General features: G+C 37.9%; 1 protein-coding gene across 18 annotated transcripts in view; it reads right to left on the reverse strand.

Annotated features, from left to right (window-relative positions):
• LOC113239782 (microtubule-actin cross-linking factor 1) overlaps positions 1–17171 on the reverse strand; it is a 124885-nt gene that overhangs the window by 30655 nt on the left and 77059 nt on the right. For 14 of the 18 annotated variants that reach the window (XM_026476906.1, XM_026476902.1, XM_026476898.1 and 11 more), the window contains 17 exons: positions 15759–15956; positions 14933–15096; positions 14574–14673; positions 13960–14145; positions 13324–13442; positions 13081–13239; positions 11996–12227; positions 11511–11699; positions 10931–11085; positions 8810–8821; positions 6019–6244; positions 5790–5922; positions 4032–4155; positions 3135–3255; positions 2474–2631; positions 1851–2002; positions 1250–1490 (listed from right to left, as the gene is read on the reverse strand). In XM_026476906.1, the coding sequence (XP_026332691.1) occupies positions 1250–1490; positions 1851–2002; positions 2474–2631; positions 3135–3255; positions 4032–4155; positions 5790–5922; positions 6019–6244; positions 8810–8821; positions 10931–11085; positions 11511–11699; positions 11996–12227; positions 13081–13239; positions 13324–13442; positions 13960–14145; positions 14574–14673; positions 14933–15096; positions 15759–15956 (2669 nt within the window). The remainder of the gene's footprint in view (positions 1–1249; positions 1491–1850; positions 2003–2473; positions 2632–3134; positions 3256–4031; positions 4156–5789; positions 5923–6018; positions 6245–8809; positions 8822–10930; positions 11086–11510; positions 11700–11995; positions 12228–13080; positions 13240–13323; positions 13443–13959; positions 14146–14573; positions 14674–14932; positions 15097–15758; positions 15957–17171) is intronic. The other 4 variants (XM_026476897.1, XM_026476913.1, XM_026476896.1 and 1 more) reach the window with 3 other exon arrangements.

Raw genomic sequence — 17171 nt, forward strand, 5'->3', positions numbered from 1 at the left:
GGATAACGTGACAATAATTATACATTGACATAATATATATATAACAGATTGAACTAGGAAATGCAATAGGGATTGTAAGTTTTCGATCCCACTGGATGCTGGATCCCGCAGAATGCTGAAAGAAAGTAACTACAAGTTTGTGAAGGTTTAAAATTAAAAAAAAAGTTATTTTTTATGCAAGGCTGCAAAGTTGTTGTTTGACGTGAGCTGGTATTGAAGCGAAGGAAGCTAAGAATGAACCACGAGCGAAGCGCGTAGTTCAAAAATAGATTCCTGAGCGTAACGAGGGTTTCGAGTCACGAAACGTAAAACAACTTTTCTGCCGATTGAAACACACAACTTTTCACCTCATTATAGCGAAAAAATGGTAGGTTAAAGAAAAACAGTTGAACTATAAAACATTAGTTTTTTTTATGAAAGGAAAAAGTTTATCTTCCGATGCGTTCTGAATTTACACCTCACTAATTTTTATTCTTGCTTGTACTTTTATTTTGTATGATTATTGAAATTATTTTAGTTCTACATATCTTAATAAAAACAATTGGTTATCATTGTCAATTTAATGTCAACAATAATAAGAATAAAATATACTAATGGATTTATATTATCTAAATAAGTAATGTACGACAAGTCGCGTAGTTAAATGTGTCGTTATCTTTTTTTTCATCGAAAGAAAAAGTTAGGTGCTCCACAGTGCTTCGTCAAGTTCGAATTCCAAAAACCTTTTCCACCCTAGCGTGCAAATAACGCTTTTGCGCTCAGATTTCTAATGAGAAAGAAAGCCTTTCCGAGCTGGTGAGGTGAAAAGGATATTATTAAGTTCTTTATTAAGATCAATTACAATTCAGGTATCATAATAAATTTAATTATTATTTTGGAAGTAATTGCACAAAAACGATAAACTATTAATATTTTCATGCACTAAACGGCTCCTGATCTTGGAAACTAGTTAGCCAACAGAGGAAATGGCTCGCTGTGCTTCCACGCTGGTAGCAATAACCGTAATTAGTGCGTTATAGGCAAACTGAAGATATGAGTCATTTAATCCACATATATTATAATAAGTTCTTTCCTTAGCTGAACTACGAGGGTACTACCTCTCAGACCCAGTGAGGTTAATAAATAAATCTTCCAAATATTTTGACTTGGTAGAAATTTTATATTTTGTCGCCAAATGCACCTGGTAGAGAGAGGTGAAATGTCACAGTACCCATCCCATGTGAAATGGACTTTAGTAACTTGTACTCACCACATGTCACTAAACTCCTTCGCCTCCTTGAAGCCATGGTCCAAGGCTCTGGTCCTCTCCGCGGCCTTGGCCACCACCCTCTCCCACCGATGTTGTACGGACACCAGCAAGTTCTTGATCAGTATGACGTCCTGCTTCTGACTGAAGTACTTCAGGTGAGTTCCCTTCTTGTCCAGGTGGAGCATCGTCTCGCGGTGAGTCGAGACTTCCTTTTGGAAGGATTTGTGCTCTTCGATTTGTGCTGAAGTAAAAAGTTAGAAATGTCATTGGATGGACTGTATATAACTGTTGAATAATTTAATTCACCGTGGGCCGTGGTGGCCCAATGGTTTGACCTACTGCCACTCAAATAGAGGCCATGGCTACGAATTCAAGATCGCACTTCTGACTTTTTCGGAATTTGAAGGAAATAGTGAAGGCAAACCTTGTGGTGTGAAGCCTGTATAAGGTTCACAACCTTGGAAAATTTGTGAAGTTCCCAACCTGCATGGGCCATCTTGGCGGACTATGGCCTAAATACTCGCCTGATAGGAGACCCGTGTCCAGCATTGGGATATATAAATGGGTTGATGTTGTGCTTAGAAATAAACCAAATACTTACTAAGCAAAGTCTCCATGACCCTAGAAACAGGTTTGGCCGACGTCAAAGTCTTCTCGGCACTGGTAAGCCAGTCGACGAAGGCTTGCAGGGCATCGTGGAACTCGGTCGCTTCTTTCAGAGCTATTTCGAGCTTGATCTTCTTGTCCGATGCTCTGGTGATTGAAAGGATATTTTAGTAAAGATGATATATATTATGAAAATGATGACAGCTCAGACAATAACTTGAAGAAACTCTTGGAAGAGGCCGCTTTAAGCATACTTTTATCACTAATCTTTTATTTTGCGAAATCGTAGACTCTATTTTAACACGGGTCATTTTAAGATGGAATAACAGTTGTTTGTTTTATGTTGACACCTTGTTGACATCTGATGACTTAATCGTCATATATCGAGATAGGATGTTATTCTACGAAGTTATGTTATTATGTTATATGTTTATTATTATTTCAATCGTCTTATGTGAACAACAGTATTATGGTGCAGAATTTTGGAAAAAGAAAAAAAATTAAAAGTTGTTCTTTTTGAGAAGCACAATGTCCAATGTTCATAATGATCTAGAAAATGGAAGCCCGTGATCTCCAGGTAAAATTAGAATACTTTTTTAAGTCGGTTGATAATAGTACCTGGCAGTAACATTGTCCCATCTGGACTTCAAAGTCTTCAGATTATGATGCAACTGCGAGGTTGGGTTTGGTTTCTCCTGCCTCCTCAGGTATTCCTGGCCTTGTTGCAGCACTGCTTCCACCTTAGGACGGTTCGCTTCGATCTCGTTGTACACTTCCTGTTATAGGGAATAAAAGAAAAAAATAGAGATGTTTTTATTGTACATTAAAGTAACGGCTATAATCAAATGGATTGATGGACAATATCCTCTTCAAAGTGGCTGTCCACAGCACGTCCAGACTCGTGGACCTCCCACTACCGACTGTTTCAGAGGTTAACAGCTATGCCACCATTTGTGCGCGTGAGACATATTGTATTTACTAAGTAGATATACAACACCAGGCCAAATTCTGAGAGGGGCCATATTTAACACAATAGTACTGTAATATGGAGTTGATAATAGTGCTCCATCTAGAAGCCAAACTTCTCACAAATCAAGTAAAGTATCTCAAAAAGTCTTTTTAATTAAATATACTTTTCCACTCTTATTTTGTTGTTTTTCTGGGCCAAACAACAGGTGGGAACTCAAAACATAACCTAAAAAGTTTGTTCCCATTTAAGCTGATATACAGTTGCTTCTATAGAGCGGTACAAATAAAATATTTCTGTTTAAAGTCTCACCATGAATCTCTCCAGTTGTTCCGAAGCGGTCTCAGGTAAACCACCCACGGGTTTAGACGCCGCAATCACACTGTCAACCTCGGAGAGCCACGAAAGGAGATCTCCGATTTCTGCGTTGAAACTGTTGAGATAAGAGAATGTTTAACATTTAATCTTATATACGCTTTTTCCGAAACGATAGTATGGACAATTTAACTTAAGTTTGAACAGCTTATTTGAATTGTACATGGTACACCCTGACTTTTCTTAACCCCTCTTAACCTTTGACTCTCGTTTTGGAAGACAAGAAAAATTTTAAACGGTACAACTATCTCTTTCATTGATTGCATCTTATGAACCTAGAGGATTTTCTTTTCTGATAACAACCTATTACGTATAGAATGAATCTTTAGAGATCGGAGAAGCTTATAATAATACACACAACTATGAGTTTCAAAAAAAGAACGTCGTATTTTTCTTAATTAAAATATCAAATATGATGTTACTCAAATGCTCTACTGCCTTCTGATTGGTTAAATTGGCCTAAAGGTCTCGCAACCGGGCCATATAAACCTTTATAAAAAAATGATTGGTTAAAATAAAGCGGTACTTGGCTACTTCTATTCTATCTCTTTTGTTTTTTGTTTTGTAGCGTTTGTTTGGCTTTCATTCGAGATTGTTGTCGTGGATTGTTAACATACATTAAATATTGGTTGTGTTTCATTATTCTATTTACTCGTAGAAAAAATATTGTATGCAACCATTAATTATAGGTCTTAAAATTTCGTACCTATTACTTAGGCCACTCGGCAAAGCCTTGCGGCCTAAACACGGTACTCGACGTTAACAACCCTCATTATGTACATATTATAACCGTCCCGCTCTAAGGGGAAAAAATTATGAACACTTTGTGCATACCTCTGGGCTTCTCTTAGAGCGTCCTCGAGCTCGCTTTGTCGGTCTCTGGCTTTCTGTTGTAGTTCACGCCATTTCTTATTTAGTGTTGCCAGCTTCTCCGCTGTCTCGCCAGCCTCCTCGGTGCCTACAGTGTTCACATTGAGGTCATATGTGCAAAAAAATAAGCGACCTAAAGCGTTACTTTACAAGATATTTTTATGAAAGAAAGTATTAACAAAGCAGGATTAAGTATTTGATATTATTTTCTTTTATATATATTCTATACTCCTGATTTACAAAATTACTCTGAGAAGAGTCAATTTAAAAGTCGAACAATTTTTTTTAATTTAGAAAAGTTATAATAGTTCAGAAATTTAAGTTTCATGATTATTTCAGTAAACTAAACAAACATACCGTTGATTTTTACGTTTTACGCCGATCAATTCTTGAAAAAAACTGTTGCACTAGAAATAATCAGCATTTGACGTAACAAACAACGGTAATTTGGTTTCCTGAACACATAGTTAAAAGATAGTGCAGAATAGAAAAAGTGCAAAGATTTTCGTTGCAGATTTCACATTTTACAAAAGCGGGACGATCACACGGACACATCGTAAGCTTAAGCATTAGAGCTCGCTTTTTGAAACGAATTTTGAAAAATGACAAAACGAATTTTGATAAATGAGAAAACAAATTTAGAAAAATGAGAAAACAATTTTCACCAATGAGAAAACGAATTTTGATAAATGAGGAATCGAATTATGATCAATGTGAAAACAAATTTCGATCAATGAGAAAAAGAATTTTTAGAAAATGGAAAAATAAATTTTGAAAACCGAAATAATAATAAGACAATAATTAATAATCGCGAAACAAATCCAGGACGAAATAAACTTTCTTAGTGATCTTGCATTATTGTTAAATCTATAATTTAATATTATAAAAGTAATTCGATTGGACGAAACGAAAAACTATGGTTCTGAAAAGAAATGAATTTTAATCCATAAAATGAATTTGTAAAGTTAATAGTACCATGGTAGTGTCTGTTTGAGTAGTTATTTCATAATAATGGTTTTGTCAAATGACCAGTTTTCGTTTGTCTTCAAATAAAAGATAATTAAAATTTCCTTCTGTCTATACGGATGTTTCAAAACGTAACTGTAAGTAATATTAAAATATAACAAACGAAAACTTATTAAATTGTAACAGGGAAATGGAAATTTCGAGGAATAAGTGTTACTTAGGAGAAGAATCAGATAAGCTTAAGTTTGAAAAGGCTTTAATTAGTCCACATTATCTTGCCTTGTCCTTTCTTTCGAGGGCTATTTCATTGTTGATAATCAGGCAGAAAATGTGGCACTAAATTGGAAAATAGCTGTTACTGAACGTGCGTAACAAGCTCTTGTTACTTCATCATCATCAACCCTTTTATACATCCCATTGCTGGGCACGGGTCGCCTTTAAGACGAGGGTTTAGGCCATAGTCCGCCACGCTGGCCCCATGCGGGTTGGGGTCTTCACACGTTTTCCGAGGGTTGTGAACCTTCTTCGACGTGCAGGTTTCCTCAATTTCAAATTAACTTTCGCACACAAGTTTCGAGAAACTCGGAGGTGCAGGCTTGGATTCGAACTCACGACCCTCTGTTTGAGAGGCAGTAGGTCAAACCATTAGGCTACCACAGCTTGTTAAAAATTTCCGTCCTCGAAATTTTCCAACTCGAAATTTCCACTTCAAAATTAAAAAATAAATGGAAAAGCACCAAGCGCGTCGCAACATACCCGTACCCTGCTGGACGATCTGCGCGCCCGCTTCATTGAGCGTGTCCACGCTTGCTTGATGCGCTGCGATGTCATTTACGAGGACTTTGAGCTTCGCTAGCTCTACTTCCAGGATTTGAGGGTCGCCGGCCACCTGGTAAAAAAAGTGAGTGTTGAAAACTTGGTAACGGGTTAAGTATTTGAATTTTTTCGGAACAAGGTAACTTGTAAACTTGTAAATAAAACTTACAGGTGTCAGAGTATCCAAAGTGTCAGAAGTGTGTTGTATCCAAGCCAGCAATTCTCTCAAAGCGTGTTGCAACTGGCCAAGTCTCAGTAGAGCCCTTTCGAGTTGTTGTTGCCTTTCAACCATGCCTCTAAGCAGCGCTGACCAGCGCGCGTTCACTTCTGTCAGTGGCTGTTTTATAGCGGCTGCTTGTTCTGATGACGTGCGCTCCGTTAGTTCTTGAGCTTGTCTGTTGATACCAAGAAAGTGTTATTCAAGGTGTTCATGTACACTTTATTATAGATTAAGGCTGATATTTATAAAATGAATTTTTGATACGAAAATCTACGATGTAAACTCAAAATTTAATTGACTTTTTGCTTAGGAGTCCATACAACCTCAAATGGCTTTGGTTAATTCTGCATAACAGTGAAAATGTTGAATCAATCACTTTGAAAAAAATATATCGTAAAATTGAGGATTTACGTTAGTTACTATACGGTGTGAAAACACGATTCCTAAAAATTTTCACGATAGAAAAAAAAACCACAAACTTAACTACAAATTTACAAGAAAACCGCTGTATTCAGTAGGCAATTTATGATATTTTTTATATCAACTGAACTAAATAGACTACGCATAGTATACGACGTTAATTTTTGAAACGGCTTTCATTTCGTTGGAAAAAAAAATAATTGTGATATAAAGCCAGTGTCCCTGCTACTCGACTCGTACGGGAAAAAAAATATTTCGAGCTTAGGCAAACTACGTTTTATAAATACGAAAAAATCGCTTAAATAATTAAATACAAACTCATCATATTTTAACTGCTATGCAAATGACATAAAATTGAATTTTGTAGTTTGATCTACTGTAGGTGTATCTCGTCATTACATCTAAAGCACAGATAGATTCCATTTTTGAAACTAAGGTTCGATAAATAACGCAGACAAAGTTATTTATCGCGTGTGATAAAAATATTGTACGCGGGATAAAAAATCCTTATTAGTGTTACTCGAAGACTAAGTAAGGAACAGCTTAGTGCCAAAAACGAACACAGTGTGTTTAGCGCCTAAAGAAAAAAAAGCAATGTCGTGCTTTGTTAAATTACATTTAGGTAAAGGGATACATTAGTAAGGAAGAAATTTACATTTCAAGGCAATTAGAAGTGCTGAAGCGAATTTATTATGCGCCGTTTTGTATAAAAGGCAATTCGCAAAGGCGACAATTCGTAGATTTTTCAGGGCAGCTAGACCATGTTTTAAATTTATTAACGTCCCGTTTTTAAATTCAATTTTAAAACTTAAACTTAATGAAAACTAAAATTTAATTTTAAAACCAATAATTTTGTAACAGGAACGAAACAAATCTATGAAATGTCGCTTACGGCCATACAAAACACCGATATATTTATTTTACATAAAAACATTTTATTTTTTTTACATATCCTTACTTTACATAGACGTTGCTTACAATTGGGACAAAGAAATTTATATGGTTCGATTCCAATTTTCACGGTATTTATTGTTATTTAAATAAATTCATCACAATTGTAAGTTACTATTAGTGTTGTAAAAAGCCGTCATTTCGTGCGATTTGTAAAAGAAATAAATTTACATGCAACTGGTTTTGAAAGCTCGTTTACGGTGTATCTATTTACACTGTAATACCGTTTCGCATTCAAAGTATCTCATATTCAAAGCAATTCAAGATTGACACATTTTTGTTGCAAATGCATTGACTTACAAATAAATGGACGACGGGTCTAATACAAAAACCACGAAAAAAATGTCCCAAGTCCACCTATTCGAAATTTAAATTGTTATGTCATCGCAGTATCGCGCTGTCCGTAGAACAAATGAAGACTAAAGCGGAGTGTCGCGCTCTGTATACGATTTTAGCGCCTTACAAGTGCGGACACTTTTTAGCGCGGACCCGACGTCCATATAATTGTAAGTCAATGTGCAAATGTAATAGAGTTGAATTTAAATCTAAACTTTGACATATTTATGACCTTGGACCTTGGTGTCGCGGGTGCCATGGACACATACATAGACAACGACAAATTACACCCAAACTGACGAGAGAAATAAATGTAGGCCATACAAATATTTCTCCCGGCCTGGGAATGAAACCTGGGACCTCTACGTGGCATAGTAACCGTTCGGCCACGAAGGCAGTTACATAAAATAGTTTGGAAGCGGAAATTGTAGCCCCGCTCCTTTTGATCGAATCCTTTTCTTTATAATAAAAATACGATATGGCTTGTAAACACCATTGGTTGACAAAATGGTGCCAGTGAAATTACAGGCACATGGAACTTATGTTTCAGAGTGATAGGCGCAGTGGCAGTGTCCATCAGATCTTTCTGATTAAAAGCTCTGAGTAGCAATGCAACTGTTATGGACATGCGCACAAATTATTCGTTCTGTTACGTGGTAACGCGTAAACCTGTGGTCAAGACTGCACCGTTTCCTGAATGCAAAAAGAACCCTTGAGGTTGTAAAGCGTCAACTTGGTATATCCTGCCTCTTTCGAAAACCTCTTTTTTATAATAAATGCCATTGATTGACAAAAACAAGCAAGCTGCGTGTGGCCAAGACCGACGACCGTCTCTTGCACGAAAAAATCAACCGTAAGGTGGTGAAGCGTTAACTTTGTATATCATCTTACAAGTTTAAAAATACCAGCTTAAATTGTCAGTTGTAAATTTATTTCTTTTGACGTATGTAAAAAATAAATCGTACTGAAGTGTATTTTCATTTCTGGCGACAACACAAAAAGCACACAGACATAAAGAGAATGAAGTCCTTGCCTTATTAAGTTCCTGCGCGCGTTCCAGAAAGGGTACACATAGAAACAATATATTATTAGTTTATAGTAAAATAATAGGGGAACACAACAAAATGTGCTGTATGGTTTGTTAGGTTTTGTGACTTATAGCATAGTATAATAAGACATATAATGTAACTCCACACAAACGTTGCAGCAGCTTGTATGTGTGCACGCCCGTCTCGCGCCGTGTACGGACGCACACAATCGCGTAATCTCGCAGTGCAAAACGCATATCGCACGTGCCGTTTATTATAACAGCTGTGTGAAATAAATTTGACGACACCAGTGGCCTAACTGTTATACTGTCTGGTTGGATGAGGAGGACGTTCAGGGTTCGATTCTCGGTAGAGCGAAACTAGAAAATGAACTTTTCTAAATTAGTTCCGGTTCGGGTGTTCTGGACTAGGCAATTGGGTTGGTAGTCTGGCACATTATTTTTTAATTGTATTTATAAATGTATCGTTATTTATAAACAAACTCTCATGACATTTCAATGTCATTATCACACTGCTATAGTAGAGATACTAATCCGCGATAAAAATATACTGCATTTGACAAAGGTTATATCATTAAATCACGAGAATGCTCTGATGAATGGATATACGTTTTATTGTGGTGAATATATACGTTTTTCGAATTATTTACAACCTGTAGGTGAGATGTGTGTGTGTGTACCACGTAATAGTGAGAGCATCACGTTTAGTGTCCAGGTCTGACAGTCTCTGCTCTTCAAATTTTGTCACCTGACAATGACTAATGTAACAATCCTAGGAAAACGTAGTGTAGGATGTTCTGCGGTAAAATGAACGGACGACCTGATAAAGATGGCCGGAAACGGCTGGATGCCGGCGATATAGGACCGGGACAGTTCGCGTACTCAAGGGGAGGCGTGTAGGCCATGACGCTAAAACTGGCGGGAATTACACTGTTTGTCTTATTATATTATGCTTATAGTAATAGAACAGGGTTTCAAATCTTTTTAACGGGGATTAAAATTGTTTAGGAAACACCATCACCAAAGTGTCGGCTACCATTATAAACGTTACTAGAAAACGTATTTAATTTGCAGTCAATATCATTATATTTGATATATTCGATACTGAAAGAGATATCGTCATTTACAAATTTGTCACAAAAAGCTTTTTTCTTTTATAACATTCGATTCACAACTTAATGTGTGTCAAAATTATAAGTCAGTTTTTGAACACGGAGCAAAAAATAGTTCACAGGGTTGCCAGTTTCCGTAAATAATTTAAATAAAAAATCGGCAGTTTTATCGATGAATTGTCAAAGAATTTTGATGAATAGTGAATGTTATGGTCATGACATTGTTAATCATTAATAATTGCGTACTCGCTTATGAAATACAAACGTGTTTAATTCGGTTATTTAATGCGTAAGCGTTACGAATATTCAATTGATAGTCAATAGAATATTTATCGACTGCCATCACTAGCGCAATAAACCGTAATACTCCGTCTTGAAAAAAAAAAGTATAACAATATATGTATACGTTTATTTCTCCACAAACATAATGGTTATACGTGCACAAAATTAGAAGCTTATAATATTTTTTTTTGTTCTACATTATGTTTGTAAGAGACTGGAACCTAAACTAAGCGTAAGCTTGTACTATAGGATACCAGGTCTATCTTTGTAAAGGACGTTATCACTACAGAGATAACTATACAATTCTACTCGTTTATGGGTATAAGTTACAATGGTAGCCCACACATATTAAAATACAAAACTAATTGCTTCTAGACAATCTTAAACAATTAACACAGGTTCAATGACATACTGAAAGAAATAACTTTGTTCTATAGCCGAAGACCATTAACACCAATGTTTAAACACCAAAATTGCTACATTATCTACTGCTGGACCTTGGTCACTCCAAAAAAAGGAACATGCGGTTTACGTGAAATCAAAATTTGTCATAAATGAATGGGAGTTAAGAACTAAGTTTGAGATTCATTCATTGGTTCGTCATGTCATGACGTTAAGTAGACATCCAGCAGTAAATGTGTCATTTAATGGAGAAGTAGTAGCAAAACCCTCCTAGAGTTTTATTTATATTTTGTTATAAAAGTCTACATACCTGTTAAGAGCTTCGACCTTGACCATATGAGGGTCGACCTCCTGCTTGAAGGCAGCGAGTTGAGAAATCTGTCGTTTCACTGCGTCGATATCGGAACCGAGTGGGCCCATGCGGGAGAACTTGTCTTCTGCTTTGTCCAGGAATTCTTGGAGGTTCTACACAGGAAGCTTATATTGTATACAGAAGTACCAGAAAAATGTAATTACGACTATATACACACACAGTGATTTGTACAATACTAACAACCTCGCATAACTATATCGACGGCGGAAATTTAAATCGAAGGAGTTTTTCTTTGTTTTTGATCGATCTTTGTATCAATAATAATAACAAACTAGTGGAGTATTTTTACAATAAATACATGTATATCATGGTGGTAAATATATCACGATAATCAAAGTAAATAATTATCTTTCTAGAGTTCAATGAACCTTTATAAAACCCAAGTTTCTTCACTATGATCACGTTTTCCTTCATCGTCTAAGTAGTACCAAATTGTACACGATCTTGTTTGTCTGCTCCTAATCGCAAGTTTTTATTTCCCGAACAGCTCATCGAATATTTCTATAGAAGTCCTTACCTGTAACGTGTCATGGAACTCCATAGCCTTCTCCATAGCATCAATTAAGTTTTCTTCTCGTCTCGCATAGAGCGCCGTGATGTTATCCCAAGCGCTATCCAGGTCTTCCATATGCTTCTTCACCTCTGGCTTGTCTGGCTCGCCGCATAGTGACATGAGGGTGGAGCCAGTCTTTCGGACTTTCTCAACCTGGAAATTTGGTTATGTTTAAGGCCACCACATACAGACGAAGCCTCGTTTCGATCAATCGTCACGTAACGATTCGTCATTTCGATTAATCTGAAACTCGTGAAGACAAATCGTCCCGTAAAAGAGAGCAGGAAGTAGTCAGATAATAAGGTTTAATAAAGCAGACTCGATCTGAATAATTTGAAGTGCAAATATTTTCAGAAGAAATGGTATTCGCATAGAGTTATTTCCAATTTTTGGGGATGGCAATAGAACGTAGTTTACTGAGTGATGGCCAAACAAAGTTGTCTAGTTACCTCCGGTTTGGTGTGGTCTATCTCGTGCCTGATCTCCTGCAGGGCGACTTGCTGCGCCTGGATGGCGCGCGGCTGCGCGGCGGGTGGAGGCTGTGCAGACAGCGTATCTTCCAGCTCGGCCAGGGTAGCCATCACCGCGTTCAGCTGTTGCCAAAAGCGCTTGGCTACGTCCAGAGCGCTTTCCAGGGACTGACCTCGATCCGAAGATGCTTTTTGTACTTCGTCCCATAGTCTATTGAAACAAAATATAATATTGAAACCGACAATACCAAATCGTTAGGAACAATTGCTGCTTTATGGATTCTAAGTCACCAAAGAGCAATCTGCCTGGGAAAAAAGTAGTGTTTTTAAACAGTCTGTATGACCTTGAACATCTTGGTTGTGGTAAGTTCAGTTACTTGAAAGTGTATTTAGTTAGGATGAGTTGACAATCGAACGTAAAGGTTTATAAGCTATAACGGATGGTAATGTGACGAATGCGACTACATAATAACATCAATTGAATTGAAATAAGTTCGATCCTCCGAAAGTTCAGCACATAAAGAATTATGTACGCTAACCGTACACGGCTGTAAATCACAGACCAAATATCTATTTGGTCATATGTACCTACATACAATAAAATCCAAGCTTTTTTGGTTTCTCATTGTATCTGCCGTCCGTCAGGAAGACATCCACTGCTGAATATAGGCTTCCTCCAAAGATTTCTAGACTAGTCGATCGGACGCGACGTGCATCCATCGGTTACCGGTAAGGGCGGCACCTTACCAGGTCATCTGCCCATCTAGTAGGGAGCCGTCCCACAGAACGCTTTCCGGTTCGTGGTCTCCATTTGAAAACCTTTCTGCCCCAACGGCGTCAGTTCTTCAACTTGTTCATCCTTTAAGATATGTCGATGACTTTCGTTCTTCTACAAATCTCCTCATTTCAGATTCGATTCCGTAGAGAAATGCCGAACGAAGGAAGGAGCGAGCAATTCGCTCCATAGCTCGTTGAATGGCTTTGAACTTTTTTAAAAAGCCAAGAGTAAGTAATTTTGATTTCTATTAGCAGAAAATTGGGACAACCGAAAGTATTCAACTTACTTGTTGAGTTTATCCAGCTTGTTCCTAATGTCTCTAACAGCTGGATCGCTCTTGTTCGCCTTGCTGATGACGTCACTCGCTGCCCGTTGCACCGCGTTGTACGCCTCTGTACGCTTCTCCAGGTCTTCGATTAGAGCGTTGTTCTCTTCGATTTGGTCCCTGTTGAGGATTGAAAATGTATAAAATGTATCTTTTTCTGTTGGTGTTGTCGTTTCTATGATGTCTGTGATGAGTGGTACGTACTCGATCTTAGGTGGATGTGCAGAGACAGGTTCCGCGTGCTGCAGCTGATCAGCGGCGCCGGCCAGCGCCCGCAGCATACCTTCCAGCTTGTCAGAGAACTGCGAGGACTCTTGCAGAGCCTGTTAAACATTTACAATATTAAGTATAAACGTAGTAAAATGATTTAAAGTTGTACGTAACTTTTGTTATTAAAATTTGTTATTTTTAAGTTGTTCAATATAGTAATTATAAGTTTTCATGGAAGTGAATAAAGTTTTTATTTATCTACTCGTATCTATCTAAATAATTCTGGTAAACTCATTCGAGTCATACACTTTTTAAAGTTGAAAATCATTTGGTCGCACGGACACACTAAATCTCATCGCGCACATGTTAAAAACACGGGCTATATGCTTTTAAGGTTCAACTCACACGATCCATTTTGACTGACTTTAGCGATATTAGCGAAAGCTCGGAAGTGCATTTATTAGGTATTTGTGTATTTTCTGAAGAATTTGTGGTTGTATTTGTGGTTTTTATGTAAACAGCGCACCACTACAAATGCAATTCACTATAATAAAAGCACAACTTGTTAATTTCTATAAACAAAGTAGTGAAACGTATACTATCCTTCCAACCTATCTCCCTCACACTTACCCGTTCAAGCTGCTGTTGTCTCTGCCTTAACTCGGCTCTTAACGCGTTGTATCGTTCGCAATCTTGATCTACGATGTCCTGTACTTTGGCGGCGTCCTCATCTCCGCAGAGGCGAGAGAGCGCTTCGCCGGTCTTCACCAGCTTGTCGACAAGTGGCTTGTGCCCGGCGATCGATTGTTGCAGCATCTACGATTTGAGGATATAAGCGTTAAAACTTGGTTTTTGTTTATACTACCAAGCGACCACGCCTATCCAACACAGCTTTAAATCGCAAAGATCGTAGGGTCACTGCCACTGCGCCCGTCGCCCTGAGACATAAGTTGACAAGCCCCATGTGCCTGTAATTTCACCAGCACCCTTACTCTTCCAAACCGGAAGGCAGCAATGCTAACATTACTGCTTGGCGGCAGAAATAGGTATGGTGGCAGTACTTCCCTGGACGAACCCTTTCACAAGGAGCTTTAGTGCTACTCAAAACTGCTGCTACTTAAAGCACCTGGGTGATTGACGCAAATTGACCAATCTATAAAAAAATCTATTCGCAAGTTTCTGCACGTTTCGCCTTTTAAAAAAGTTGTATAGTGATAAATTTATCTTTAAAGTGATGTACCGACCTCGTTTTTATCTTGCTGCTGGGCGATCTGCTCGGGGCGCAGCGCCGGCATAGCCAGCATCTGGATCTGTTTCTCCATATCGTCCAGCCACGAGGACAAGCTGTGGGCAAAAATAATAATCCTTGTTTAATGATCTCTATTTAACAAGTAATAAAAATATAATCTGCACTTTGGAGATGGTATCGTGCTATTTACATTATACGGGTCTCTCGTCTTAATAACGGAATTTGAATTGGGGCTATCTTATTTTGATGTCACCAGCATTTCACGCGAGAACAGCGTAGAAGTAAAGAAAGGTACCTTAAGGAATCAGAATCGGTAGGACCAGGAGCACATAAAGATATCAGTAGCAATCTTACCCGTGATGAGTATCAGCGAAGTGCTCAGCCAGAGGCAGTGCCTGTTCAAGAGCGGCGAGTCTCTCAGCGCTGAGTTGACCGACCTCTTCCATCATCTCCTTGAGTTCTTCACTACGGTCACGGATAACTGCTGTTTCTTCAGATGACTGACATTCGCGGAGAACCTGTATGATAATTGTTATATGTCAAGAGATATCTTAGAGTTATGTAAAATAGTTAATATGGTGTAAATGCAAATTAATGTAATCCTATTTGGTCAATAAAGCTTATTATTATATCTGTGAAGGTAAAATTTGCTTTAAAATATTTTAGGACAAAGTTCAGTACCAAATTGCACTAATTGGAACAGGTTTGTTCCGGAGATCGAAACTACAATATCCCGACTGCAAGTCAAATGTAACTGAATGACGACGTGGTCGAATGACTTGTGCACCGGTTTTCAGGATGTCACCTGAGGTTTGATCCCCGGCCTGGTCAATATAGAAATATTATCTTTCTATATTGTCTCGAGTCTGGGTGTTCGTGGTATCGTCGTTGTTTCCGATTTCCATAAGACAAGTGCATTATGTGACGTTGTCTAATATTTATTTATTAATTGACTTTAAAAAAAGGAGGAGGTTCTCCAATTCGCGGGTTTTTTGTACGTACGGTACGCGATTACTCTTTTTTTTTTGTTGAAAAGAAAGTACTTCAGTATTTGTCCCATTTAAATTTGAAGAAAATATGTCACCTCCAAGGGGAGCCAATTAGGGGGTAAATCAGGTGTATTGGATTTCAATCACTTTCCGTTAACGTTGGCAATGAAACAAACAAGTTCCGCACTCACCTTCTTGGCCTGGCCGAGCAGGTCGCGCACGCGCACGCGCTGCGCCGCCACCTCGTCGTTGAGCGGGCGCTGCTCCTTGAGCTGCGCGCGCACCAGCGCCGGCTCGCACGACGGCGGCTCGGCGTCGCGCAGCTGCGCGTCCACCGAGCGCAGCCACTCCAGCAGCTCCTCCATGTCGCCCACCACCTCCAGCGAGCGCTGCAGACGCAAATGCTCGGCGTTGCTTGCAAATCCCAACAACTTATTCCGGTCATGTCTTCCGCGAAGTATTCGCTCAATTGTGTTTTTTTGGTGACCGATTCAATCTTTTACTAAATATTTACTCAGTTATGTCGTCTGATGGATTATGGTATGTCGAGTTTCCTGTGTAAGACTCAATTTACATTGCAAACGTTTAACTAAAAAAATTCATCTTTCTTGTTACATGTTTTTATATCCTTACCTAAATCGGGAGGTGCATGCTCCCGAGCAATACATTAGGTATGTCATAATTTAACCTAAATATGTTGCTGATCGCGCGCATTGTCCCGCTTACATTTTATGTACAATTACGTATATTTTTAGGACTAAAAAGACCTTCGGACAGTACGGTGCCTTACACATTTTACATCAACCTACCTCAATCGAACAGTGTACCCCGGGAAACATACAAATTCCATCAAACATACATTAATTACTACGAAGATTCTACATTTACATATACTTGGGTACGAACCCTAACAATATATTTGTAACCATAGTATAAGGAACGTGTAGTGTACCAACTTTATATAGAAAGAACCGTCTTCTGAAGAATTCTGTCAGTAATTTCCGAAGCGACCGTATGGCACTCTGTACATTACACAATTGAGTTAAGAAAATCGATATTATATTCGATGTAAATTAAAAGATTTCTCAGTGTTTAGCATCGACTCGGCAAAGGTAATTTGGAACAGTGAACTCGCTATCGTCATGGCAATTTCAACTTTATCTTTTGCTGCTCTAAATGTTGTATTGTATGTTAGCTGAATTACTTTCCAAAATTAAACTCTTTGCTTAAATATAGTGACTCGATATATTATTTTCATCACACTTGCCCGTATATAGTATGATTGCATGATGGCTAATTTGAATATAATGCCCGAAATAACAACCTCGGCCATTTTTCTTCCCATTACAGCCGTAGTCGGTAAGGAGTTTTTTTTTTTTCAACTTATAGCAGACATACTTTCTTACATACGTCAGTTTCAAGTTCAAGTAATAAGGTTACGTAAGTTCAAAATTAAAACATTCATTTAAAATGTTTTAAACGAATATGTATTAATAAGTTGTAAAAAAAATTTAATTACTTACTACTTAAATACTTATTAAGATTTTTTTAAATTGACTTTCATTATTTTCTGTATAAAGTAAGCAATTTTTTTTTACAATCCA

This window comes from Hyposmocoma kahamanoa, unplaced genomic scaffold (assembly GCF_003589595.1).
Source record: "Hyposmocoma kahamanoa isolate Upper Pololo Valley unplaced genomic scaffold, ASM358959v1 116, whole genome shotgun sequence".
NCBI lineage: Eukaryota > Metazoa > Arthropoda > Insecta > Lepidoptera > Cosmopterigidae > Hyposmocoma > Hyposmocoma kahamanoa.